The following is a 26916-nucleotide window of genomic DNA, read 5'->3' as shown; positions in this document are numbered from 1 at the left end:
TGTAAAATGGAGATAATGATTCCTTCTGGGCCTGCCTCCTGTGAGGGTGATTAAAATAGAATGATTCGCAGACATCCTTTCTAAAGGATTGAGTACTTTACAAACATAAGATCTTAGCTCATTATCCACCGAAAAGATGCTTGGGGAGGCCATGGGTTGGCTGTGGATGAGTTGGCCTTTCTTGATCATTTCAGGTTCCGGAATTGGTTTGTTCTTTTTTTTTTTTTTTTTTTAAGATTTTATTTATTTGACAGAGAGAGAAACAGTGAGAGAGGGAACACAAGCAGCGGGGGAGTGGGAGAGGGAGAAGCAGACTTCCCAAGGAGCAGGGAGCCCGATGCGGGGCTCAATCCCAGGACCCTGCGGCCATGACCAGAGCCAAAGGCAGACGCTTAAGGACTGAGCCACCCAGGCGCCCCCGGAATTTCTTTGTTCTTAACAGCAACATTACAGACCACTGAGGATACAGGAATGGACAAATCAGACCCACTTCCTGCCCACTCAGAGGTCACAGACTCTGGGGCTGCCCTGCCCAGTACGGTAGCCACAAGCCACCCGTGGCTATTTAAATAGAAATTAGTGAAAATTAAATGAGTTAATAACTTAGTTCCTCAGTAGAGCTCGCCATAATTCAAATGCTCAGTAGCCACATGTGGCTATCCCATAGGCTGCACATGTATAGAACATTTGCATCATCACAGCGAGCTCTATTGGATAGCATTGCTCTGGGGGCTGTAGACTAATAGGTAATTATAATAAAGGGTGGTAGAGATATGTTATGACAGGAGAAATACAGGGAGCTACAGGAGCCTCTAGTCAGGATTTTGGGATCTGGGAAGTCTTCCTGGAGGAAGTGACACATCAGCTGAGACCCGAAAGCTGCCAAGCAAGAGCACAAGGAAGAGTGTTCTTAGCAAAGGGAATAGAATATGCAAAGAGAGAATACATTCAGGGAACTGAAAATTGTTCACTCTTGAGTGGAACATGGAGTGTGAAGCAAGGAGGAAGTTAAGAGGTGAGCCTGGAGAGATAAGCAAGGCCAAGTCACAGGGGCCACGCTCAGCCTGAGCAGGGGGTTGGGAGGTGGAGGATAGGAGGTGAGTGCACTGAATCCAATCCTCTGCTGCTTCTGTGTTCTCCAGACTGGGATTCCATGGGGAATGCTGCAAAGAACTCCTGGCCCAACAGATGAGGAAGTGAGGGCCAGACAGGGGAAGTGACTTCCCAGGTGAGTAAATGAAGGGACTTCCTGACTCCTAGTCCAGTGCTCTTTCCCACACTGCACTCAGTCCCTTGGTCGCACTGGCCACTTTTTCAATGTTCAATAGCCCCATGGGCAAGTGCCTGCCACACCGGACTGTGCAGGTATTTCCATCAACACAGAAAGTTCTACAGGACTAGCAGCACCAATCCTTGTGCTAGATCAGGTGCAAAGGATGATACCCTGCCCTGCACATAGACCCTTTTCTCTGCAGGGAGTAAATTACACTGCACACTGACAGTATCAGATGCTCCCCTCTCTGTCCTGATACCAGCTTGCAGGGCCTTCCTCACCCATATCCCCAACTGGGCAGGAATAGGATGGTGACATGACCCGGCATCAGGGAGAGTGCTCTTGTCCCTGGCTCCCTCTGGGAAGCCTCCCGGTGGCCTGTGACCAGCCATCTGGGTCAGCCAGGGCCTTCTGTGAAATTGAGAAATGTCCCTTCCTTGAGGAAAATGGGTTTCAGATTCCTCATCAGTATAGTGTGTAATTCAGCCCTGACGTTCCTGAATTGCAATGTTTCCTCTAAACATGACATTTTCTCTCCACAGGCCACGGTAATCATAGATCCTCGGTGAATTCACAAGGCCTTGCTTGGACTGGTTCCTGCTCACGGCATCTTAGATGGTGGAATGACCTTGAAGGGCTAAGGAGGCTCAAGGAGCTGGCCCCACACGAACTAGAATCCCTAGGCAGGAACACTTGGCTTGCACGTCCTGGGGGATGATTGTGTCTGGGCTCTCCGTGCTGAAATGCTGAGCACAATTAGCTTCTCCCACCTTCTCTCACACCTCTTCTTCTTTCAGCCATCGATTCCCTGAAGTTGCCTTCCTTGTTCAGGCCGTGGGATGGACATCAAGGAGGAAGGGGCCCTTGGACTGCACATCAGAGGAGCTGAGTTTGAGTCCTGGCTCTGCTGTATGGCCTGGGCAAGTCCCTTCCCCTCTCTGGTCCTCAGCTTCCCCTTCTATAATGTGAAGGTATCAGACTAGATAATCACTAAGGGACCTTCCATTTTGACACTGTAAGGAAGTCCAAAAGTTGAAAAAAAAGGAGAAATCAGGGCAGGTCGAGATGGTTAGGAAATAATAACGCTAATAGCTAATTTTTTAAAAAAAGATTTATTTGAGAGAGAAAGAGAGGGAGAGGGAGAGCAGGGGGAGGGGCAGAGGAAGCGGGGAAGCAGACTCCTCGCTGAGAAGCGAGCCATGCTGGACTCGATCCCAGCATCCTGGGATCATGACCTGAGCCGAAGGCAGACACTTAACCAATTGAGCCACCCAGGTGCCCACTAATAGCTAATATTTAAGATTAACGTGTACTAGGCATGATACTAAGGGCTCTTAAACTGTTTCATGCTTTTCTCATCAGAACTCTATGACATAGGTACCCCTGCTTTATGGATGATGTGGCTTAAGTCACATCTAGTACATAGCACAGCTGGAGTTCAAACTCAGGTCATGTCTGCAGAACTCACCTGGTGGGAGACATGATCCATGCTGGACCTCAAAAGATGGCTGAAATTTGGATACACACAGGGAACCTCTCATAGGCTCACTCCTTTGATACCTAATTGCCCAGCCCCCCCCTCCCATCCTGACATCTCTGATCCTGCTGATGTTGTGAGAACAGAACTGGGCCAGTCTCATCATAGTCAATCAATATTTATTTATCAAATGAATGGATTTGATTCTGTGGGTGTTCTGATTCCCCATCTGCTGAATGCTTCCCAAGGATGGGAATTCCTTATGCCACAGGGACCTAGTCCAGGACTCTGGGCAGATTTCTGGATCTCACCATAGACCTAAGAAATCATACTATCTGGGGAGTAGGGCCCCAGAGGCAGCATTTTTAGCAAGCTCCCAGGGGTTATCTTAGTACTTAGTAGTTGGAGAGGCCCAAGCTCCCTTACTGGGTCTTCCAGCTCCAAAGTCAGCATTATCTGCTCATATAAAGGCAGCCAAGAACTCACTGTCATGGACCAGTGGGAGATACTTAGCGTGCTGGTACTTCTCTGGGTCACCCACGCATCAAATCCATGACTTTTGCAAAAATGCTTAGAGTCTACAAGTTTCCACTAGGGGCCAGGCCCACTACTGTTACTAACCCTCTGTGTGACATGAGCAGCAATTCCTCTCTCCGTCCCTCACCTTCCTCATCTGTGAAAGGGGGTCGCGATTCTCTTTGCCCATCTGTAATCCTGGGAATACCTGTGTGCCTAGAAGTGCCCGTTGAGATCATTTCATAAAGAATATCATAGGTCAGGTGGTCATCAATGTGAGCGTCTGCCAGAATAATCTGACCCATTTAGTCTGGGGTGGGGCCTGAGATCAGAGGTTCTCAATCCTGACTGCATGTTAGAATCACCCGAGGAGCTTTGTAAAAATACAGATGCTCAGGCCCCACCCCAAATGAATTATATCAGGATCGGGGGGGGGGGGTATGTGGCCTGGGATTGACATTTAAAACCTCCCCAGGTGATTCAAAGTTGTGACTCCTGCTCTCAAAGCTGCCTTTCTAACAGTTGTTTTTGATACAGGTGGTCCCAGGACCTCACTGTTCCCCTTTTTGTTCCAGGGAAAGTGCCTTCTCAGTACCAGCATCAGAGACTAAGAGGACAACAGATCTTAGAATCTGGAGAGAAGAGAGCTCTATTCCATGTTTTGTGGGCCACAGGACAGTATACATAGTGGATTTGAAAGGAAATATTCAACCTCAAACCAAGTCACTATGAGGAGAGGAGGTACATGTAATTCTGGCAGCATCTGAAAAAAATGGGATTCAGGAATGCATTTTGCAAAATTGTGCTTTCCAAGGAGAGGAAAGGAAATGGATTCAAGGCAGTATGTTGCAAGGTTCTTGTCAAAGGAAGAAGATCCAAGGACAAATGTTGCAATATTGTGCTGCTAAAGGAAGTGGCTTTTTAGCTCATTCGATCTAGAACAAAACGTAGAGATTATCTTGACCACTCCCTTAGCTGGACAGAAAGGGAAACTAAGGCCTGGGGAGGGGAAGGCATGTGCCTAAGGTCAGGCAGGGCGCTGCTGAAAGAGCTAGTATTACTAGGCTTCTCAACGGCCTCCTGCCTACAGTCTTTCCTCTAGTCCTCCAGCATCTATCATTTCTGACTTTGCTCTGGCCCCCAGCCCAGCCTCTACACTCACATTCTCTCGGACAGCACCCCCAGGTCACATGGCGGGACTAAATCTGTGAACCTGGATCTCCACCTGCCAGATAATAGGGGCCAAAGGCAGCGGGAGGCTGGGGCAAGCTGGAAAGGAAGGCGCTGCGTCTGATGATGTGGCCTGACCTCAGAAAGGAAGCCTGGTCACCAAGGGGAATTTCCCCGGGGGTGAGGTCTCATGTCTATGCAAATAATGCACTCCAATTAACCTGGACCCCAGGATGGGAGAGGGGCCTGGGGAGAGAGGCCCGGGAGACAGGGAAATGGGGAAGGCAAGTGATAGAGCCTGACGGCAGAGCCCTATGCCAGGCTCCTCGTATGCTGCATCTCATTTTGTTCCCGCAACAGCCTCCCAGCCCAGGAGAGCTGGGAGCCTGAGGCCAGGTGAGGGGAAGGTACATTTGCCTAAGAGAACACAGTACCACCCCGAAGGGAGAGCTGGCCTGGGAGAGCCGTGAGGAGGGTGGATTTGGAGCTGCCGCTGCTGCTGCTGACCAGAGTGACAGTGACAAGGCCAGAGTCAGAGAACTGCAGCAAAGTTTCATTTTGGGTTTCCATCTCACTCACCTGGGGAGTTTTATCCTGCGGACAGCTTAAAGGCAGATGGGGAGATAGTGACCCTGACCTCCCTTGGGCAAATCCCTGCACTCAGGTTTTCCAAAGCCCACGGGTAGGGTGTGTGGCCTGGGCACTGTTAACCCTTTCACTGCCAGCTTCTAGAACATTCCTAGAAAAGGGAACAGAATGGGATGGGGGCTTTTGAGGGAAAAACCTCTCCCTCCTGTCTCTTGCCATCTCACTCATGTTGAGCCTCACTACTCCGGGAAGACCTCCCCAGGGATTTTGTTCCTTCCGAAGGCTGACCCCACTTGCAGCCTGGTTCTCCGAGGAGCTGCTCCTGCCTCCTCTGAGCAGGGCTGCAAGTAGGAGCAGGGCTCAAGTCAGAGCAGTTGGGTGCAAAGTCTGCCCTCCATAGATTCCGGTGGTTGGCTCTCCTGTGGAAGAACGTACATGAGAGCAGGCAGGTCACTGATTTCTGGAGTCGTGTACTACACACTAAGGCTGTGTGCCAAGCAAAGTATGAGTGCATACACGCCCTAAGTGAGTGCGTGTGAAAGGCAAGTCTAGGTAGCTGTGTGAAGAGAGTCCCGTGTGGCCCGTGGTACATGTATGGACGACAATATCTGTGCTTCTGAGCAGTGTGTTTGTGGGCGCAATCATTGTATTTTTCCCCACGTGGTCTGCAATGTGTTTCTGTGTGTTAGCAGCAGTGTGCTCCTTTCTGATTCTGGATACACACGGTGTGTCCCTGTGGGTATGACTGGCAGTGATTTGGAATTCTGCGTGTGTGATAGATAGTATTTATGGGCTTTGAGTGGATACCAGCTGTGTGGGAGAACGGAAAATACTGGCCCGGCACAGGCGTGGGACCTCTAGGTCCATTCCCCACCCTCCCGGCTCTGCCTGTCAGGCCATCCTGTCCACACCCATGGCTATCTCCAGGTCAAGGTCCACGGTGATGGTAATGGGGTGGCTGCTAGGTGGTTCTGACTGCAGCTGGCAGCACAATAGGCAGATGGTGGTAGCTGGGAAGGGTGAGACCATCCCACAGAAGGAAATGAATGTTCTGGAAACTGCTACAACAGCTGGGCTCAGGGGGAAGGGCTCATTCCCAGATGGCTCTGGTGTAGGACTTCTTCAGTCCTTACCTGAGAAGCAGGCACTGGCGGCCTCTGGCATCACATCCTGCTTTTAAAAGCACTTCCTGCCTCTGGGTTCCCAGGTGATGACATCTGGCTTTGTGTATCTGCTTCCCTCTCTAATTCCCCACAGCAGATAGGGCAGCTTCCTTGGTTTCTCACAACGCCACGTCTTCTCTTTTCTCCATATCTGCTTCTTCCATCCTGGCTCATGTCCCCATCTCTCCATTTCTGAGACACACTGCAAGCCTGTCCACTGGTCTCCTGGCTGGTTTCCTTCTCCAGGCTGGCCCCGGAGACCTCTTTCTAAAGGACAGCTCTACTCACGCTACCCCTGTCCCTGGCACCTTCGGGGCTGGCCGGGGCCTGGAGGGTAAGGTCCACACTCTAGCCTGGACTCTCTGTGACCCTCCCAGACCGTGTCCTCACGCCCTGGATGTGGGGTCCAAGGCCCCCAGGGGCACTTCCCATGGCCTCCACTTCCCACCTCTGGGCCTTTGCTCCCACTGTGGCCTCTGCCTGGAACTCCCTTTCTCCTTCGATATCCTTTCCTGTTGAAGGCATCTCTTCGCACCTTTTGAGGTGCCTCTCACATGCCCCTTTTCCAAGGATCCTGTGTCAGTCCTTCTGTGGTTATCTGTGGCCTCTGCACGAGGTACCCCTTGCCGTGTGTCTTGGTTGTATTTTTCTCTTCTTTCCCCACTTAGCTCTCGAGGGGTTAAGGGGCACAGTGTAGGGACTCAGTGGTCATCAGAGGTTGTTGCTAGAGACTCCCCCTCCGAGTCCTTCTCCAGGACATGGAATCCAGCCTATGTATTAATACCAAAGACCCAATATGGGTGCCGCCTTATTATGTCCCAGAGAGTGTGCTCAGAGGTATCCATGCGTCACGAGATCTTGTGAAATAGAAACTTTTGTGATTCCCATTCTACAGACGAGAAAATCAAGGCATATAGAGGCCAAGTGACTTAGCTACTTCTAAATGGTTGGCTGGGTTTCCAATCCAGCCGGCCTGCCTGCCTCCATAGATTAACTGCTGAGTAGAGGGCTCAGTTAGGAACTAGAATTTCCTGCTTGCCTAACTCAGCTGTAAAGTGGGGAAGTCGGCCTGGGGAAATCTGAGGTCTCAGAGGCCTGCTAGAAACACCGATCTGCTGCTTTGGGGTTCTGAAATTCGGGTTGGGCAACTTGACACTTCTCCCTCCCATCCTCAGCGCGGTCTGGCTTCCGTTAACCAAGAGGAGGAGGAGGGGGACATATCAGTAGTGAGCCCAGCAGGAAATCAGGAGACCCGGGTGCTGACCCCAGATCCAGGCTTTAGCAATACCATGGTCACGGGGCCTTGATTTTCAAACTCGTGAAACAAGAGCGTTGGTTTGGATGAGCTCTCGGCCCATTTCCGGCTCCATCCATGATGTGTTTGCCTGTACCTTCTGGCAGTTTGCTTCACTGCTTGGTCCCTTGGATTCCTCATTAGGAGAATAAGGGGATCACCCTGGCACTACCGCAACTGAAGTCTCGGCTGTGGAGGAGAAGGTCCTCCCGCGGGATTACGGGATTACTGGTCACTCAGCAAAACCGGAGCACCGGACAGTCAGAGGGTTTCGGACAGCCAGCTGTTCCCACGCTGCTCTCCGACGGCTGGAAATGTGGCCACGGCGGTTCCCGGCAACCCCCTCCCAGCTGGTCACTTGGGACATTTCCTTGTGGCCCCAAAGACCGAAGTCGGAGCACCCCGGTCTAGAGCTTCTGAGAATTGCTCCCTCGTTAGGGAAAATGCAGGAGTGGAGGCAGGAGTGGAGGCAGCGGGTGGAGAGAGGAGCTAGAGGCGGGGCGGGGTGCCACTGCGGGAGGGAGAAGCCGGGGTCCAGGGCAAGAGGGAAGGCAGTGGGAGGTCGGGCCGGGCAAGACTGCAGGGCTCCAGCTCATTCTTCCGCTGAAACGCCAAGTGCCCCAGGGCCAGTCGCTTCCTCTGTGGAAGTGACAGTTGTCTGTAGGTGCGAGAGGGAGGTGAGACTTTCCGAGGGCCCCTTCCACACTGAGATCACCACCACCATCCTCCTTTTCTCCCTCTTTGAGACAGCAGCGGTCTGGGCTTCTGCTTTCTCTTTCCTTTTAGTTTTAATTTAGTCCCTGCCACTTGTCTCCGTTGAACTTTGGCCACAGAAACCATCTCTGGTGTCACTCAACACCGCGTTCTGGAGAAGGCTGGGTGGGAGGGACGCTCGTGTGTCAGCTCTTGGGGATCAGGACACAACAGTCTCTGGTGTTACAGCTTTAGCAACAGGCGGGGCATTCGGTCAGTATAAGCTGTCTGCATGAATGACCAAAGGAGGTGCCCGGGATTCAGAATAGCGGCCGCTCCGCCCTCTGCCACAACTCCAAGGGGGAAAATGTGGCTTGTTCTGCAGGCACCTGGGTCTTACCCCAAGTGGGATTGTTAACAACAGCCTCCCAACTGGCCAGCCCTCCTTCACACGTTTTTCTCAAGTGGGTGGCTAGCCACATACTTTTCCTCTCAAGAACCTCCGAAGGCCCCCTCTGCGTTCTAAGAGAAAATCCTGACGGCCTCTGTAATTGGAGGGAGCAAACTCCCATTTCCAATCTCATCTGCCTCGCCCCACAAACCCCGAGGGTCTCCCTCCTACCAGAGACCGATCCCAGACTACAGCCCACCTTAACTGAAAAGTAAGTGAAAACTGCACAGTGAGGAATTAGAGCGGTCTTGTACATTGCAAGCGCTCAGTGTGAGCTCTCATTCCTGGTTTCTGGGCATTCTACAAACTCCTGCTCTGCTTGTGTTCCCCTTGGCCTCAGGGGGCCTCCGCTTCTATTCCCTCAGATTCCATTGCTCTTTCCTTTCGACTCTAGAGCTATTTTCTCCTTGGCACAAAATTTTAAGGCACTTTCGTGTTTGTCTTTGGAAGTCTCTGTGATGTGCAGCTGACTTCTGGACAAGAGAGCTCAGAAATCATCTCGGGATCCACTTACCAGCTCCTACAATGGGGCCTGCCCCCGGGCTGGTGGTGCTGACAGCCGAGTCCAGGCAGGGTAGTCCCCCGCTGAGTGCTTGCAGGCGTCACCTCATTCCCTCCTCAAAGGCTAGGGGACGGGTGGAACTGGAGACTCAGAAATGCCATGCTCACGGCCAGTTGGCTGTGGCAAAGGTCTGACTCCGCAGCTCTTAACCGCTTTGTTAATTTATCTTTTGGTAACAGCTGCGTGAAGTCGGGCAAATCCCCCCAAAAAGCTTTCAGCGGACCCTCCTGGTGTTCGGGCTCACAGCCTGGTGGAGGGAAGAACAAGGTAACCTTCTTGCTTTCAGCCTCATTATGGCAGAGATGAAGATGGGGCTCTTTAAAACTGGTGGGCCCAACCCCCGCTGTCCAGATGCCCAGGGAGGTCAGCGGCTGGCCCAAACCCCGTGTTCCCCGGGCAGCTACTACCGTAGACACGCTCTGAGTTGCCAGCAGAGGTGAGGCCAGTCAGGCCAGGGAGAAGGGCCCTCCAGCCAGCCCGCACCCTCACGGCACTCGGGGGACAGCTTCACACCCAAGTGTCAGAGCAGAAACACAGCTCACGGAAGGGACACCGAGAAGCTGCAGTTGAGCCTGCTGTTTATCAGTGATCTTCACAAAGGGGAAACTTTCCACAGGCCTCCCCAGATCACGATCGCATCTGATGCCCCTGAAGAGCTCAAAAGAGGAAGTTTGGGTTGGGTTGTAATGGATGAAGAATGCAGAGAAACATCCCGGCAGCAGAGGGATGCCAGGGAAGCGGAGCCCTGGAGGGGGCTGGGCCAGCCTTCGCTCGGGCTCTCTCTTGGGATTCTCAGGTGACAGGAGGGGGCGAGGACTTACTCCTGGGTGGGTGAATACCTCGGGCTGCAGGTCTAAGTCAAAAACACAGATCCCCCCTGGAAATGTGTTCGTGTGTCTGTAGGTCTGTTTTTATTTCAAGAGGGAGGTGGAAAGGGGATGATTTGGGGGCACATCCTACAATGTCAATGTTAGAAGAGAAAGTCAACATCCTTTTGTCCAACTCTCTCATTCTGTAGATAAGAAAAATATAGACTCAGGGAGGGAAGGAGATTGGCCAGAAGCTGGAAAGCACGTGCGTGCGGATGCAAATCTGAACCTAGGTATCCAGACTCCTGGTTCCATCTCTCGCGCAAAAACCTGGATGGGGGTGGGCAGTAAAACGGTGGGAGGCCTGGCAATTGGCAGGAAGACACTGACCGTCCCTCCCCTCCCCTCGAACACTCAGCTGGTACCGGCCACCACACACCACCCATTCAAAGCACACACTCCACTCGTTTCACAGACAGAGGCTCAGTATTTCTGGATTTGACAAAGCCCAAACCAGGGCAGTGGCTGCAGCGAGGGACGGAAGCCGAGAAGGGCTGAGGAGGAAGCCGGGGAGTGGAGATGGACGGCATTTGTGGCTACGGTTCTTCAGCTGCTCACACGGGAGCAGGGGTGACCGTGCTGGGCCTTCGGTGGCCTGTGGGAGTGGAAGCCTTCCCTAAACCCCAAATGAAGACAAGAGCCCACCCCCTCCCCCCTCCCCCCTCCCTTCCTTAGTCTCTAGAGCTGGAGCAGTCAGGCTTGGTCATGGCGGCTGGTGCTGATGACCATTTCTCGGCAGAGGTGCTGGCCAACGCCGGTGGCCCTAGTCCTCGCCTCCACAGACAGCCAGCAGGGCCTTGAGGAAGTCTCCAGAGGTGTCACCCTGGCAGGAGCAGAGGGAGAGCAGTGAGTGAAAACAATCCTGATGGCCTCGATGCCCCTTCCTCCCACCGCTGTCAGTGTAATGTCTCCCAAACCCATAAATGTGACTGCGTCCTTCTGTGGCTCCCCACTACCCTCAGGAAAATGGCCAAGCTCTCAGCTTGGCTTCAAGGCCTTTTGGGGTCTGGCTTCACCTCCCCCCTCCCTTCTGGGAGCATCCTGCTTCATCTTCCTATTTTAATACCTACCACGCCTCTGACCAGCACGCCCTCTGCACCACCCCCAAATCCTGCCTGCCCTCTGATGCCCCCTCCACTGCGAAGTGTTCCTGCCTTCGATTCTTGTCTTCCTCCTCCCACGGCCATTAACACATGCGTGAACCAGACTCATCTGAACAAGCACTACGGGACGCTTACCGAGTACCGGGCCCTTGCAGGATTTTATGGGAACCTCACTGTCTTTATGGCACATCATAACGTCTGGCCTACAGTAGAGCGATGGGAGGCCAGACTCTCCCTCCTCTACAGTGGCTCCTGTCATTTTTATGATATATGCTGTTTTTCTTTTATAATTTTTGTTATTTGATTTAAAAAATCATTATTATGAACAATGTAAGTCAAAGGAAAGATTATACAATAAAAATCTCCCATCCCTGACCCCCTTTCCCCCAAATCAAGAGAGAGGCACGGCGACCATTTTCTTGTCTGGGTTTCCAACAACAGTCTGTGCATATACTAACAAGTACAGGTGTAGAATGTCCCTTTTCTACACACATGGACACATAGCATTCATACTATTCTGGGACATACATTTTTGACTTAGAGAAGATCCCAACTCAGCAGATAGAGCCTCCGCATGCTTTTTCGTGGTAGTATTGTATCCTAGCCTATGGATGTACCACACTTTCTCTAACCAGTTCTGTATGGAGGCTTCTAGTCTTTTGCTCCTGTAAACAATGCTGGCATAAATATTCTCCTCCACATCTTTGGGAACATGTGTAGCTATGTCTGTAGGATCAATTCCCACATGCAGAATCACCAAGTTCAAAGTGTATGCGTTTAAATTTCTGAAAACTGCCAAACTACCCTTCAAAGATGTGCTACCACTGTACATCCCCACCAAGTCTGGGTGAAGCCGCTGTGAGATTTCCCACAGGGTGTCAACCAAGCACAGTATCAAACCTCAAGAACTTGGCCAACCTCTAAGACAAAAAAAAAAAATGGGCTCTGTAAGTGAGAGAACTCAGACACAAAAGATCACAGATCACTTGACTCTATTTCTATGAAATACCCAGAAAAGGCAAACCTATAGAGATAGAAAGTCACCTAATGGATGCCTACCAGCAGGGGTGGAAGTAAGTAAGCAGGTACAAGGGATCTTAGTGCAGCGATGGAAATGTTTTAAAACTGCATTGTGGCGATGATGCATGACTCCTTAAACTTACTAAAAAATATTAAATGCACCTTAAAATAAGTGCACTTTATGGTATATAAATTGTGCTTCAATAAAGTTGTCTTTAAAAAGCCCCCCAAAACGGGCTATTTTATTTAGAAGTCCTTCATTATAAACCTTTGAGCCATCTGGAATTTATTTTACACAGTGAAGTAGGTCTTTCATTTATCAGCATCTCTGTTGTCAGAGAGAACTCGAAGAGAAAAAGACTGGAAATAGAAAGGACTTGTAATCCCATGGTCAGGGATGTGACACTCACACCCTTCCCCACTGATCTCTAGCCCTTCCCCCTTACTTCAATGGCTTGGTGGAGAGACTTGTCGTATTTCTCAATGAACTCCCGCCGGATGTTGAGCAGGTCGATCTCACTCCGGGAGACCATGATCCTGGTGAGGGTCTTCTCGTCTGTGCCAGCACCCTGGTGGAGCCAGGGGAGAGGGAGACACAGGGCAGGAGGGGAAATAGGGTCAGGTCAGGCAAGAACTCGTGGGTGTCCATCTGTTTGTCTTCCTTTTCCCTCCCAAACCAGGAGAGATATTCTGCCTCAACTAGTCTTCCACAAATAGTCATCCAGATTCCCCTGTGCCTAGGACTGGCCAGACACAAGAGTTGTAAGCGTTGAATGGTGTGCCCCCAAAATTCTGTCTACCTGGAACCTTACAACGTGACCTCATTTGCAAATAGGCTCTTTGCATATGTAACGAATTGAGGGCACACTTGATTAGGGTGGGCCCCAAATCCAACAACTGGTGTCCTTATAAGAGGACACATGGTTATACACACAGAGAAGGCCATGTGAAAATAAAGGCAGAGCCTGAGGCACACATCCACAAGCCAGGAAACACCAGGATTCCCGGCAACCACCAGGAGCTAGGAGAGACGCACGGGAGAGTGCTCCCCTCAGAGCCTCCAGAAGGAACCTAACACCTTCATTTTGGACGTCTGGCCTCTTGAACCACGAGAAAGTAAAATTTCCATCATCACTCAGTCTGTGGTAATTTGTTAAAGCAGCCCTGGGAGACAAATAGGGGGCCCAAGGAGCAGGCACAGGACATGGAATGTGTGGGCCCTTCTGCTCCAAGGGAGCTCAACAACACCAGCTTAGGAGTCAAAGCTGGCAAAGGCGAGTGCTCAATAAATGGCCGTTATGTCTGGGGACTGTAGGCGGAGAGGGGTCTCAGGCTCGCTCCCACCAAACAGCCTGCCCAGGCTCTGTCAGCAGCTGAGTCTCCACTCGCTGGGCTGAGAGGGTGGCCAGAGCGACCTGGGTTTTCAGGAAGCCAGGGCTAGTCCCACTGTCCAGCACTGGCTATCTTTGTGATCATTTGTCACAGGAGACACTGTGTCACCTGCTCAACTGTGAGCTCCAAGAGGGCAGAGACTGAGTCCTACTCAGCCCTGTGTCCCCGGAGCAAGTTTCTCAACCTTGGCCTCCGGGGCCATGTCATTCTTTGTTTTGGGGATCCGTCCTGTGCACTGTAGGATTTAACAGCACCCCTGCCCTCGTCCTATCGGAAGCCAGCAGCAACACTCCCCAAGTAGCGGAGACCGAAATGCGTCTGAACATGGCCAAATGTTCGCCAGGGGACAAAATCACTATCCTAGAGCCAGACACGGGGCAGACGCTGATAAACATCAAGGGGGTAGAAACAGTGGCCACCAGTCCTGACCGAGGGGACTGCACACATCTGTGTTTGTGGGTGGGCAGAAGGGCTGGAAGGGAAAAGAACAGTTTGTTTACCTTCATGGACTTGTAAAGTTTGTCGGCAAAAAAGAGAGGCTTGTTCTTGACACTTTGAACTGGGAGGAAGAGAGAGATGCAGGAAACGTGGTCAGAGGCGGTGTGCCCAGACGATGGGCTGGGCTGTCTTCTCCCAACCTCCTCTCCCTCCAGCCTGGGCTGTAGGTCATGGCCAATCCCAGGGTCATACTCAGCGCCTGAGACCTTCACTCCTCCTTCCCGATGCCACCTCCTCTGGCTCGTCCCTCGACTTGGCTCTCACTGGGTTGCAACTCACTTCCTGCCCAGGGGCTCGCAGCTAACCAAGGTCAGTTGAGGACTCAAAGGGAAGAAACTCCTCATTAACCCCAGGCACAGGGCCTCAAACTTCGAAGGGCCTCAGAATCACCGGGAGAAATTGATTAAAACTTGGGTTTCAGGTGCCACCCCACAGACTCAGATCCAAGAAATATTTTGCGAAGTGGTTCGCAAAGCATGGTTCCTGGACGGCTCTAGCAGCAGCACCTGGGAACTTGGAGAAATGCAAATTCTCATGGCCCATCCCAGATGTGCTCAGACTGCAACTCTGAAAGGAGGTGACCAACTTGTCCCACTCCGCCAGGGACATTCCTGGTTCTAGTACAAACCAGAATTGTTGGTCTCCCTACTCTGGTGCAGCCTCATGGTGGAGAGTGACTGATGTAGCGCAAGAGTAAGCCGGAGAATGACTGTCTGTAGGTGTGATTTAAGGCACTGTGCCCATGCCTGGGGCTGAGTGTTGCCCCGGAGCCTGCCCACTCTAGCTGCATTGCCAGCCCCGGCTCCCCACGTACCCCCACCACACATAATGCTGCCTGGCTCTACCAGTCCCAGCCCCTTCTCAAGGCCTGGGGGGCTCCTTTGGCAGCTGCTGGATTTCAAGGCTCCAGGGCCCATACAGGGGGATGTCTCAGGCAGCTTAAGGATCAGGAATCACAGACACCTGTATCAGAAATCCAGAATGACTCTGGATATAAAAGTACCTCTGTGAGGAGAGCAGGGGCAAGAGGCTGGGGTTGCACACTCCAAAGGCACAGTCACTCGGGCTATGCGTCATGCACCGGCTCAGGAACCCACAGGAAAGCTCACATCGAAAACCAACCTTTCCAGCTCCTCATGTATAGTATGCGTGTGTGTGTGTGTGTGTGTGTGTGTGTGTGTGTGTTCGCACGCGCATGCACACCCTAGTCCTGCAGAACACTGGGCCCCTCCCTGCCTTGCCACTGCCTTCCCTGTGACCTCTCCTGGGGAGAGCTGTTCCCTCATCCTGCCCCGCAGCCCGGAACAAGTCTTTATGCTAACCCCTCGCCCCCAACCACACGCTGGCAGGACCCCCCCCCCCCAGTGCTGGGGTTTATTCTCTAATACTAGGAGCTCAGGAAGCTGCCAAGGCCACACTTGTCCAGTGAATCTGGCCACGTTCCCAGTGCCCCCAGCCCTTTCCCAGGACATCCATTCTCTCCTTCCCTTGGTCCCATCAGTTACCAATGGCCACAAACACGTCCCTGACGTCCCCGGACATCTCCTTCTTGATGGTGTGCTCCACGTCATAGTTGGTCATCTTGACAAACTCCTGGAAGACTGGCCCCGAGAGAAGCCCCACAGGTGGGGGGTGAACTTCAATTCAGAGGGAGGGGAGAGATCACCCTTTCCCTGCCCACCCAGCTCCCCTCCCAGGCTGTGCCCCAGGGAAGGGGAAAAGGTCAGCAGGTATGCTCACAGCCCAGGCCTGAGGCAGGATCGTGGTGGGAGGGAAATTCTGACCTCAAGGCTGCCTGGGTCTCAGAGCCAAATCTGTGTCAAGTCAGATGCTGCCCCAGAGCCTTAGACGCATTCTAGGAACCTCAGCTGGGGTAGCAAAAGGAGCTTGGGTCCCGGTAAAGGCTCTGCCCTGAGCTCACTGAATGACCTTGAGAGAACCCCTTCTCCCTTCTGGGCCTCCCCTTCCTCCTGTGTCAAGTTGGGATAGAGATTAATGTAAGTAATCATGACGAGGACACTGAGGAAGTTACCATGTGCCAGGCATTATGCTAAGTGCTTTTCATGCATTATATTTTTCGTATCTTTAGAACAATCACTTGAGGTGGAACTAAAATCCCAATTCACTGACTTGCCCAAGGTCACACAGCTGATAAGTGGGAGATTCAAATCAAGGCAATCTGGCTCCTAAGTCCATTCTTCCGGCCACTATGCTAGCACCTTAAGTATTTTACTGAACAATGCCAGGCAAATCCGTGTCAAAATATCAACGTCCTAGTGGCCAGGCCACTTCATGAGCACCTAATGTCAGGTGCGCCCTGTTCATGTGGCTGCCTGGGGCTGCGAGACGTGTAGGTGGTCCTGGTGCCCTCAGCACGCCTCATTGCCTTGTTCCTGGCAGACATAACCACCAAAGGGCCATGACACTGAACCTTTGAATCCTCAGTGCAGCATTGGAGGCAGCCACCACCAATCTACTGGAGTGGCCTTGGAGGTGACACCCACCGGCCATTCTGTACCCCAGGCATCCCACCTGCTTCCCTAAGGAGGTGAAGGGAGCTGGCCCCAGGCTGAGTGTTAGAGCCAGGACCAGACTCCCCACCGGCCACAATCTTCCGTTGCTGGGGTAAGGAATGGGTGGGTGGACACCTGGTTTCTCTTGTCATAGAGAGCTGAGAGGCTCCCATGAGATTTGGGGACCTTCCTGCCGCATCGGAAAAGGGAGGGATTGAGACCTCACCTCTCCGGAGGTGCGGGTAGCTACGTGTGCACAGGATCGTCGTGAAACGGGTCTCCAGGGAAGTTTTGTCTCCACTGGGTGTGTCTGCTATTTCCTGCGGATCCCAGGTGAGGGCAAGGATTTGGGAGGGAAAACACCAGGAAGCCTTGGTTATTATGCACTTTCATGTCTTTGACTAGGCTGAGGGTGGTCAGAAGCTGGGTCAGCCCACCTAAGGAGGCTGACATTGGCCCCTTCCTTCCTCAGCCTCCGCATCCCCTCCTCCAGTTTCCAGGAACCCTCTGGACTGACACAGCGGGTGCTCAGCACAGGGCACTTCCACTCTGGCCTCAGGACCTCAAGACTGGGGCCCAAGGGAGGGCAAGCAGGCACTGGGCACGGGGACTCGGAATTCTCCTGTTCCCACGCCCTTCTGAAAGGCCCTCTGGGGACGCGGGTCTGTCGTTGCAAGGAAAACGGCTGAGCCAAGTGTTTCCCCCAGTGTGACAGACGGGCAAACATACTGTTAACACACCACAAATATGTCTCCACAAGCATCTTCCAGCCAGCTACTAGCTCCATTTATATCGACACTAAATTTCCCTTCAGAAGAATTCATTTTGGATTAAAAAGGATCCATTTAAAGAAAAATACCCACAGCTGGCGGTATGTAGCACAAATCATGGGGGAGGTTAAGTGGCTGAAATTTGGGAAACACTTGCCTGGCCCATTTTTTACCCAGTGGGATCCTAAAAAGTCATGAAAGGGAGAGAGAGAACCTATGGGCAAGCCCCCCAACCACTGCCTGCCTGGCCGCTAGTCCCGCCCAGAGGCACAGCCACTCAGCCCTCACTCAGAGATGCCATGGAAATCCCCCTGAAGAACAGGACACTCACCAAGATCTCAGCAGCCACCTGAGAGCAGGGAGGAGAGAGAGGAGGGAGAGAGGGAAGGCTTGAGTCAGAGGAGGCCGAGGAGGCAGGGACAAGGGGCAGGGACAGGGGCAGGGACAGGGGCCTGGCTTCGGGGCGGGGCGGGGGGCGGCGGTGGGCAGGAAGGAGGGAAAACACCTTTCCCTGATCTTTGGGCTGGAACCCCAAATGGGGATAGGCCTGGGAATTAATTTTAAAGTGTTCGCCTGAGGGGTCGGGGAGGACACAGAACGGGGCACTCTACCTGTCACTCCCGGCCACCTAGGGCGACTCCACCCTCAGCCTGCTGGTCTCCACAGAGCCACCCAGAAGTGAGAACAAGAGAAGTGCTGAATCCCCCCACACCCTTTACCGCAAGGGGTCTGAGACCTGCCATTTTACCCCTTTATGTTATGGGCAGGAGAGACAGGGAAGCTGAGGCTGGAAGGGGAGGGGACTTGTGGGGGGGCACACAGCCAAAATCAGGTGGGAAAATGCCAGCTCTCCAGTCATTTTACAAGGGGGACTTGATCACTGCATTATGCTGAGTCCTTAGGACGTGATTCTGTTAGGCAAGCAGCAGTGCCTTGGAGTGCCTGGGAACAAAATCTAGGCAGTCCCGTGTGCTCCCGACTGGGTTTTGCCCTTGCCTGTCTCCCTAAAACTCTTACCGACCGCTTGATTCTATTGGGCAGACCCAACCCATCCTCCTTATAAACTTCACAATAGCCTTATGCTTTAGAAAGCTCTTTTCATTATATACATTGGCAATGTCTTTCAAAATTTTAAATGCACGTGACATTTGATCAAGCAATTACATTGCTAGGAATGTGCCTTTACTGATACACTGGCCAAAGCCTTTCAAGATACCATGCAAGGGTGCTCACTGCAGCATTCTTCGTAATAGAGAAAAACCAGAAACTACCAATAGATGATCTGTTAAACAGACTATGGTTATTCAATAACGGAAATCCACGCAGCTATTAAAAAGAATGAGTCTACAGTGCCGATAAGGAGTGTTTCCCTTAAATTAAGCAAAAAAGTAAAGCATAGCATACTGTTTACAACAGTGTTCCTTTTATCTAGATAAGAAAAGATAAATGCACACTCACTCTTACATATTTGATGGGAAGTCATGCTAAAGGCATGGTCAAGATACCACGGGCATCTGTGGTGTTACCTTTGAGGAGAAGGACTGGGAGAGCTTTTGCATTTGATTTTTCCTGAAATGTTTACATTTTCTCAACATGCAAGTATGTTCTTTTGATGTTTTATTTTAATGTCAAATAGGAGTTATCAGGGCCACTGGGATCATGGGATACCTCTGGTTTTTATTCATCCCTTTCTGTATTAAAAACCTAGTTGAAATTTGAGGACATTATGGTAAGTGAAAATAAGCCAGTTATAAACGCGTAGATACTGTAGGACTGTAATTACACACAGTCCCTAGGGTAGTCAGATTCGGAGACAGAAGGTAGAATTGGTGGTTGCCAGGGGCTGGGGGAGGGGGAGGGGCAGTTACTGTTTAATGAGAACAACACAGTTTCAGTTTTACAAGATAAAGAGAGTTCTGGAGATGAATAATGGTGATGGTTGCACAACAATGTGGATGTACTTGATTGATGTCACTAAACTTTACACTCAAAAATGGTTGAGATAGCAAATTTTACTGTGTGTCATGCTTTATTCTCTGTTATGTGCATTTTACCACAATTTTTAAAAAATGATGCTAAAAAATACCTGTGTGTTTTTTTGTTTTTTTTTTTTTAGAGAGGGAGCAATTTTAAAAATCAAACAAAAGGGGCACCTGGGTGGCTGATTCCGTTGTGTCTGACTCTTGATTTCGGCTCACGTCGTGAGATCGAGTCCTACGTAGGGCTCCACACTGGGCGTGGAGCCTGCTTAAGAGTCTCTCTCTCCCTCTGCCTCTGCCCCTCCCCTCCCTTTTCTCCTCTCTCTTTCCCCCTCTCTAAAAAAAAAAAAAAAAAAAATCAAACAAAAAAGAACCTAACGTGCCATTCTTCATTTATTTGGGTCAGAGAACCCAGACATGTTTGTTTTGTCAGAGCATCTTTAAGACAATAATACGTGTAATATGATAAATGCAGTAGGCTACTAAAACAAATATCCAAATACTCAACATAAAGGCTTTTCCTTATTAGCCTAGCTACTTCACGCAGAAATTAGCCTGGGAAGTTCCTCCAAAACCTAAACATAAGAGTTATCCTATGATGTGGCAATTCCACTCCGATCTACCTGAGAGACATGAAAATATACGTACACACAAAACATGTATGCACATTTATAGCAAGCCGCATTATTCTTGAGAAGTACCCCAAATGTCAAGTAGCTGCTGAATGCGTAACAAAAGGTGATACGGCCATGCAATGAAATATTATTTGGCAGCGGAAAGGAATGAAGTGGCGATACAGCCTAAATACAAATGTTGGAAATAATTAAGTGAAAGAGACCAGTTACAAAGGGCCACATACTGTATGACACCATTTATATGAAATAGGTGAGCCTATAGAGACAGAAAGTAGATTAGCGGTTTCGCAGGGCTGGAGGGCAGGAAGGAAATGAGGAACGTGTGCAGGATTTCTTTGGGGGTGATGAGACGTTCTAAAATTGACTGTGGTGATGGTTGCACATGTCTGTGAGGACGCTACAAGCCACTAAAGTGTTTGCTTTCAATGGGCTGATAGCATGGTGTCTGGGATTAATTTCAACAAAACTGTTCTATTAAAAAACAGCCTGGGGATTGAATCATCCTGAACTGGCCACAGGTCTTCACTTCCCTCTGGATTAGACAGCCTATGGTATTTGTTGCTCAAACTGGAACACGGAGAAAGGGAAGTGGTCAGTGATCCCTGTGGGACAACGGGTGAACATTGCACACTCGTATGCACTGTGGTCGCAGACCTGGACCTCCAAGAGCTCGGAGGGTAGGGTGTGGGAAGGCAGAGGCGTGACACAGACTGTGCCAAGTCCCCCTGCACATCATTGTCCTAAGAGGAACCTGGCCCTGCAGATCGAATGCCTTCTGTTTCTGTGCACATCCTCCTTTGGCGTTCACATTTCGCCTCCAGAAAACCTATCTAAGGAAAACACTCCTGCATATGAGGGAAGAGTTGGTGACCAGGAAGAGGGCTGTTCAAATAAGGCTTGGTAGTAGCTTCTTAAGTGGAATAGGACATGGCCATTAAGTGACGTCAGTTTTTTAAAAATGATATGAACCGCGTTCACGGCATACTACTTTCTAACTGTTCTAAATCAGGGATCCACTTATATATACGCATAAAAAGACAACTAGAATGATATATTCCAAAATGTTAACAATGGCTGTCACTAGTAGGTTATGGATTGATTGATTGATTGGTCTGTTTATTTATTTAGGCTTATCTCTATTTTCTAGAGTTTCTACAGAAGGATAGGTCTTACTTTAGAAACCGAATATTCTGGCTCTAAGAAAATGAGTCCCCACTAAGACTAATCAGGTTCTAGCGTCTGTGAATCTGGACAGGCAGCTGAGTCGGGCAGGGCTCCCTTGTTTCTGCGCCCCCAGGTTCTCTCTCACCCCTTCCCGCCTGCAAAGTGTTTGCCAATGCAGCCCACCACTGCCCCCTGCTGGCAACAACTGGAAGCACACACCCCCAGCACAGCACCCAGGTGGAAGCATTCCCTAGAGGGTGAGTTTCAGGGTAGAGGATGGATTTGGGGTGAGCTCTAGGGAGGAAGCCAGGATCAAAGACCCTCAAGGGCGCAATGAGACTACTACAAAGTGTATTTTTAGTAGTACTTAATACATATATGTTGAATAAGTGAATGAAATGTGGCCTCAACAGACCACCCTAGGAGCTGGGTTCCCAAGCGAGCCCTCATAAACACACCCACATGCAGCTGGAAAACCACATTTAAATGCAGCCCTGCAGCTTCAGACAGCTGCATTCCAAACCGGGGGCTGCATAACTGGAAAGTAGCAGCTACCTGGTTCGGAGGCTGTAGGGAAATTGCTGTACTGGGTCCTGGAGGATATCAAATAGTAGTAACATAGGCTTTGGAGTCAGGTGGGCCTGGGTTCAAATCATACCACAGCCACTTAGAAACCATACCCTTGGAGAGGAGTTTCATTTTCCTCCAGTAAAAAAGGGGGCATAATAAAGTATAAAATAGTCTTAGCATCATGCTCAGTACTTAATACACATTTTATAGTTTTGTAACTGTTGGATTTATAGCTAAAGATTCTTCCAGCTCAGATGCTGCCATAACACTCCACACTTTTCTATGTAAGTGGAGCAGGGCACAGAGCTGGTGCCTCCACTCCCAATCCAACAGGGCTCTTTCCAACCCAGCAACTGTAAAGGGAGGGGGCCAGATCTGCAGTCGGTGGTGTCTGTGCCCAACACCTGGACCTGGGCCAGGCTAGAGGGTGCAGGGAGCAAGGCACAGGCGAGTGGGGACAGTGCACGTGGCCTTAAGAGGGACTGCCCAACCATAAGGACCCTTAGGGGACTTGGGGTTGTCCAGCCTCCATAAGAAACCATCTCCAGACCTCAAGCTCCTCAGCCTAGGGGGCATGGAAGAAACAGACCAGCCAAGTGACCCAAAAGAACCCCTGACTCCCCATAACAAATATTTACTGAGTTCTGACCATGTGACCACCTGGGATGCATCAGTGGGCAAAACAAAGATCCCAGCCTTTGATGAACTCACTTTTAGGCTCTCTCAGAACACTTCCTTCAACCTTGGTCCCATTTCATAGATAATAAACTGAGACCCTTAGCACCTAGGCCCCCTTCCTAGCAGGCTCCTAGACCTGCTCTCTCTGGCTCAATTCTACCTGGGCCACTGATTTGCTGTGTGACTTTCAGAAGTTATTCCTCCCTCTCTGGGCCTCCATTTTCCCACTGAAACATAAGGAGTTTGACCTGGCTGGTCTGTAAGTCCCTTCCAGCTCTGAAGGTCTGGGGGCTCTCAGCCTACTTTCCACATAGGAAATGCCGGTAAGACCAGCACTGTACTCATGAGAATCTTTCTGAAAGTTGTGAAAATACTCAAAGTCTCGCTTCTAAGGGTAGAGAGGTGCAGGGGGTCCACGAGTCTAAGGATTCACCAATGAAATCAGCCATGTCCCTGCCAGGAACCTTCCCCACTCCTGGACAGCCAGGGCCTGGCATGGACAGACATGAGCTGGAGCCACTTGGAGGGGGCGGTTCTCACCTGGGCATCTTCCCGGGCCTGGTCCCGGTCCTCTCCTGCCTCCTCACGGTTCCCCTGTAACAGGACCAGCGAGAAAGGTCAGTCCCCAAACATCCACCCTCTTTGTCCCTCAGCAGCCACAGGACCTTGGCTCAGCCACTCTGCCTCTACGAACCCTCTTCCTGAGCTATAACATGGGGACAATGATCCTGCCCTCATAGGGGAGCTTCTGGTGAACATTACATTGGAAGGCACTTAGCCCAAGGAGACTCAGACACAAGGAGCTTCAATACTGTGCGTCAGGGCCTAGTGTCTGGGCTGCAGGAATATAAGTGATGGCGAAGGAAACCTGCAGGTAACATGCGGGTCACCCACATGGCCTTGTTCTGTCAGCTGGGGGCCCAAAAACCCAGGCTGAGGGCCATCAGGGAGGGCTGCCCGGAGAAGTGGCCAGCTTTGAAAAGCATACAGAGGAAGAAGGCCTTACACGAGCCAGTCACGGTCTCAGCGGTGGGACCGAGAAGGCAAGTGGGGAGGACACCCTTTCTTCATTAGGACTGGGCTCCCAGCTCCCTGCCCCTCTCCCAGCCAGGCAGGTGTTGGGGCCACGAACTCACCGTGGCCAGAGAGATAAGGATCCTCTTGAAGTGGCCGGAAGTGTCTGAGCTCAGAGCATCCTCTAGGGACTTGTGATAATCTGAAACAGAGAAAGGGGTTTTGGGTAGCTGCTGGCTAAGGATGGGGGGCGCTTCTAGAAGCTGGTTCTTGGCAGCAACCTGCCATGCCACTGTGGATCTTGACACACTGACGCCCCAGTCCATCGCCTCCCTCCCCGTCCCAGCTGAGCGCTCCTGGAATCCTGCCTCTCCTGCTTCACAGCCACTCTGTCTTCCCTCGCCTACCTTCCCTCCCATCGGACAGGTGCCAGACCCACAAGCTCTGGCCACAGTTCTGGCCATGTCACTCCCCCACTCAAAATTTCTACCATTTTAAAGCTGCTTACCAGGGGAAAAGTTTAAACATTTTTGACTGGTACTTAAGATTCTTCAAAATAATATTCTGACCGAGCACAGGCCTTCTGAACGAGGGCCTGGAGTGACTGCACAGGCTGCCCACCCAGGAGGCCGCCCTCCGGCTCCCCAGCAGCCTGGACACACTGTCCCTTCATTCCTCCCCTCCAGCCGGACACTCTGCATGGGGTGCCCCTTCCTCAGGCACAGGGCTGGGCATCCCCAGGGGCTTATCAAAGCCTCATGCCTGAGAGAAGGGAGGTGGGCAGAGCTGTGTGGTCGGCTGGCTCTTCTGCCACCACCTCCCAGTGGTGCTGGGCCCAAGGCCTCCCACACTCACCTTCCTTATAGGCCTTACAGATGGCCCGGATTTCTGCATTGGTCCGCGTAGCGAGGATTTCGATGAGAGCCTTCTCATCAGTGCCAGCCCCCTAGAATGTTAAGACCAAGAAGACTTGAACCACAGCCCTGACCCCCATGCAGAGACCCGAGGAGCCCTGGCCAAGACTTAGGCCCCTGTTAAAGAAACCACCCAGGAGGCAAACGCTCAGACCACCAAGCCTTCCTGGGTTTTCTCCTTACCCCTAGACCAGAGACAGCATAATCAGGGCAGAACATGCCAGCTTGTCAAGATTTCCAGAACCTCCCATGAGAATTGCTTTGGACCAAAAATTAAAAAGGAAAGAGGGCGCCTGGGTGGCTCAGATGGTTGGGCATCTGCCTTCAGCTCAGGTCATGATCCCAGAGTCCTGGGATCGAGTCCCGCATCGGGCTCCCTGCTCCTTGGGAGCCTGCTTCTCCCTCTGCCTCTCTCTCTCTGTCTCTCATGAATAAATAAATAAAATCTTTAAAAAATAAATAAAATTAAAAAAATAAAAAGGAAAGAATATATGGTCTATAGGCATGTGTATATTAAAAGGCATACACACATATGTATCTGAATAGAAATATTTATGTTTAAGTATATAACAAGAACAGAGCTCATGCATTACAGTGTAACAATGATTGTGGTCTCTGGGTGGGCGAAGGATCACAGGCGATTTCTCCTTTCTTCTTTTTTGCTCTGTGTAGATTTTCTCACGTTATTTTGTCAGGAAAAAAAAGGTTTTGTGTTTTAAGGGAAAAACATGCTATCTCTGTTGATATTTGCATTTGAGGAGTGATCTAGGGACCGACACATCAGGTCCTCTAGACTGAGACAGCTCAGGGAAAAAGCTGCTCAAAGGTCCTCACTTTGGGGGAGGGGAGGGAGGCGAACGAGACGGACGCATCGATAGATTCAAGTATCTGTTAAACACCTGCAATGTGCCGGTCGCTGCACAAGCTGCTGCAGCCACAACTATAAAAAAAAGGTAAGGCACGTTCACTGCCCTTAGAGATCACTGCCTGTGGGGCAGCCAGTCCCATCTGTGGGAACGGAAAGCGTTGGGTCAGTTTAGCTCACTGGTCCCTTCAATGGCTAAACTCCATGTTTTCAAATTCTTTGTTTTTTTGTCTAGGCATTTTAAAAGGACGAGAACCTCAATTTGCTTTGCCCAGGGAAACGTCTGTTCTTCCCTGAATCCTCCAGGGGCCCAAAGCCCTAGTGGTCTCATGTGGTTGTCAAGTCAGGCTCCAGAGTCTGACAGATTTGGTCTGAACCCCGGCTGTTAAACCTCGTAATGCTATGACTTTGATCAAGTGATTTAGGCTGAGCCTAACTTTCCTCATCTGTAAAATGGGGACAAAACGACAGCATTGCCTTGTGGGTTGATGAGACAAGGAGCTGGGCCCAGGATGGGTCACTGTATGCTCTAACGACAGAGAGGAGCCCCAGACAGCTGGTGCCTTGGGAAGCAAAGCAGCTCCAGCAAGAGCTGGGCTGGGACACCACGTCCTTTCTTGCTAATCAGTTGCAAGGGCAGGTCTTCAGAGCCAACAGTGCCCTTCACACCCATGGCCTTGTTTGACCCACTCCAATGCTTGAAGGGCAGGGATGACTGCTCCCATTTCACAGCCGAAGTTTGGAAAGTTTAGAAAGCATGGAAGTTTAGAAAGTGTAAGGGGCTAGGGCGCCTGGGTGGCTCAGTTGGTTAAGCAACTGCCTTTGGCTCAGGTCATGATCCTGGAGTCCTGGGATCGAGTCCCACATCGGGCTCCCTGCTCAGCAGGGAGTCTGCTTCTCCCTCTGACCCTCTTCCCTCTCATGCTCCCTCTCTCTAATAAATAAAAAAAATTAAAAAAAAAAAGAAAGTGTAAGGGGCCCAACATCACAGAGTAAGTTAGTGGCAGGCCTGGGCTAGAATACAGACTCCGACTGCTGGTGTTTCCCTTCCACACCCATCCTGCTTCCTCCAGCTGCTCCTTGAGATCCCTCTGACACCACTGATTACTGGGCATGTGACCTCACTTGAATCAACCAGAGTAGAAGCCAGGACTTTGGTGGAACTCCCGGGAAGAAGGAACAGAGGTGCTCGCTGGTAGGACATACAACCCCGAGGAGAAAGGCTCTCTGAGAGTGAGGCCACCACAGAGGAGAGCCAAGCAAGGTAGGGGAGAAACAAGAGTCCATATAACATTATTTGAGTCCCTGGATTCAGCCACATCTAAAACCAGATGGAGTCCTGTATCTTTCAGTTATAGGAACCAATGTCCCCTTTGGTATTCATGCCACTTTGAATTGGGCGTGGGAAGGGCTCTGCCAAGGAGCTACAGCCAACCCACACCTGGGCTTGCGGGGAGCCCCTGTGTCGCCCCAACACCTGCAGACGGGACCCCATCCCTTTGGTGCCCCCACCATACCTCCATGGCTTTCTTCAACTGCTTGGCATCGTAATGGGCCGGTGGCATCATGAGCCCTAGAATCAGCCTTGCCAGGTCTCCAGAAATCTCAGACTTCAGGTCAGCCATCAAGTCCTACAAAGGGCAGGGCTGAGGTCATGCCGACATCAGCACGTGCTCCCGTGTGACCCAGGACAGGGAGATGCGGAATGAGAAAACAAGGGCTACGTGTGAATGCAGGGGATGGCG

The 26916-nt window shown here is 51.2% G+C and overlaps 1 protein-coding gene across 2 annotated transcripts in view; it reads right to left on the bottom strand.

Annotated features, from left to right (window-relative positions):
- Positions 1 to 10463: 10463 nt before the first annotated feature.
- ANXA6 (annexin A6) overlaps positions 10464 to 26916 on the bottom strand; it is a 45909-nt gene continuing 29456 nt past the window's right edge. Inside the window, exons 17-26 of one of the 2 annotated variants that reach the window (XM_028106698.2) lie at positions 26689 to 26802; positions 24248 to 24338; positions 23515 to 23594; positions 22919 to 22972; positions 17684 to 17701; positions 16809 to 16902; positions 15575 to 15670; positions 14072 to 14130; positions 12626 to 12748; positions 10464 to 10879 (exon numbers count right to left, since the gene is read on the bottom strand). In XM_028106698.2, the coding sequence (XP_027962499.1) occupies positions 10820 to 10879; positions 12626 to 12748; positions 14072 to 14130; positions 15575 to 15670; positions 16809 to 16902; positions 17684 to 17701; positions 22919 to 22972; positions 23515 to 23594; positions 24248 to 24338; positions 26689 to 26802 (789 nt within the window). In that variant the 3' untranslated portion in view covers positions 10464 to 10819. The remainder of the gene's footprint in view (positions 10880 to 12625; positions 12749 to 14071; positions 14131 to 15574; positions 15671 to 16808; positions 16903 to 17683; positions 17702 to 22918; positions 22973 to 23514; positions 23595 to 24247; positions 24339 to 26688; positions 26803 to 26916) is intronic. The other variant, XM_028106699.2, reaches the window with a different exon arrangement.

Source organism: Eumetopias jubatus, unplaced genomic scaffold, assembly GCF_037043125.1.
Source record: "Eumetopias jubatus isolate StellerSeaLion01/CBP00866 unplaced genomic scaffold, mEumJub1_p1.0 scaffold_5, whole genome shotgun sequence".
Taxonomy (NCBI): domain Eukaryota; kingdom Metazoa; phylum Chordata; class Mammalia; order Carnivora; family Otariidae; genus Eumetopias; species Eumetopias jubatus.
The sequence above is the reverse complement of the archived record's forward strand: the minus strand, read 5'-3'. Positions and strand labels throughout refer to the sequence as shown.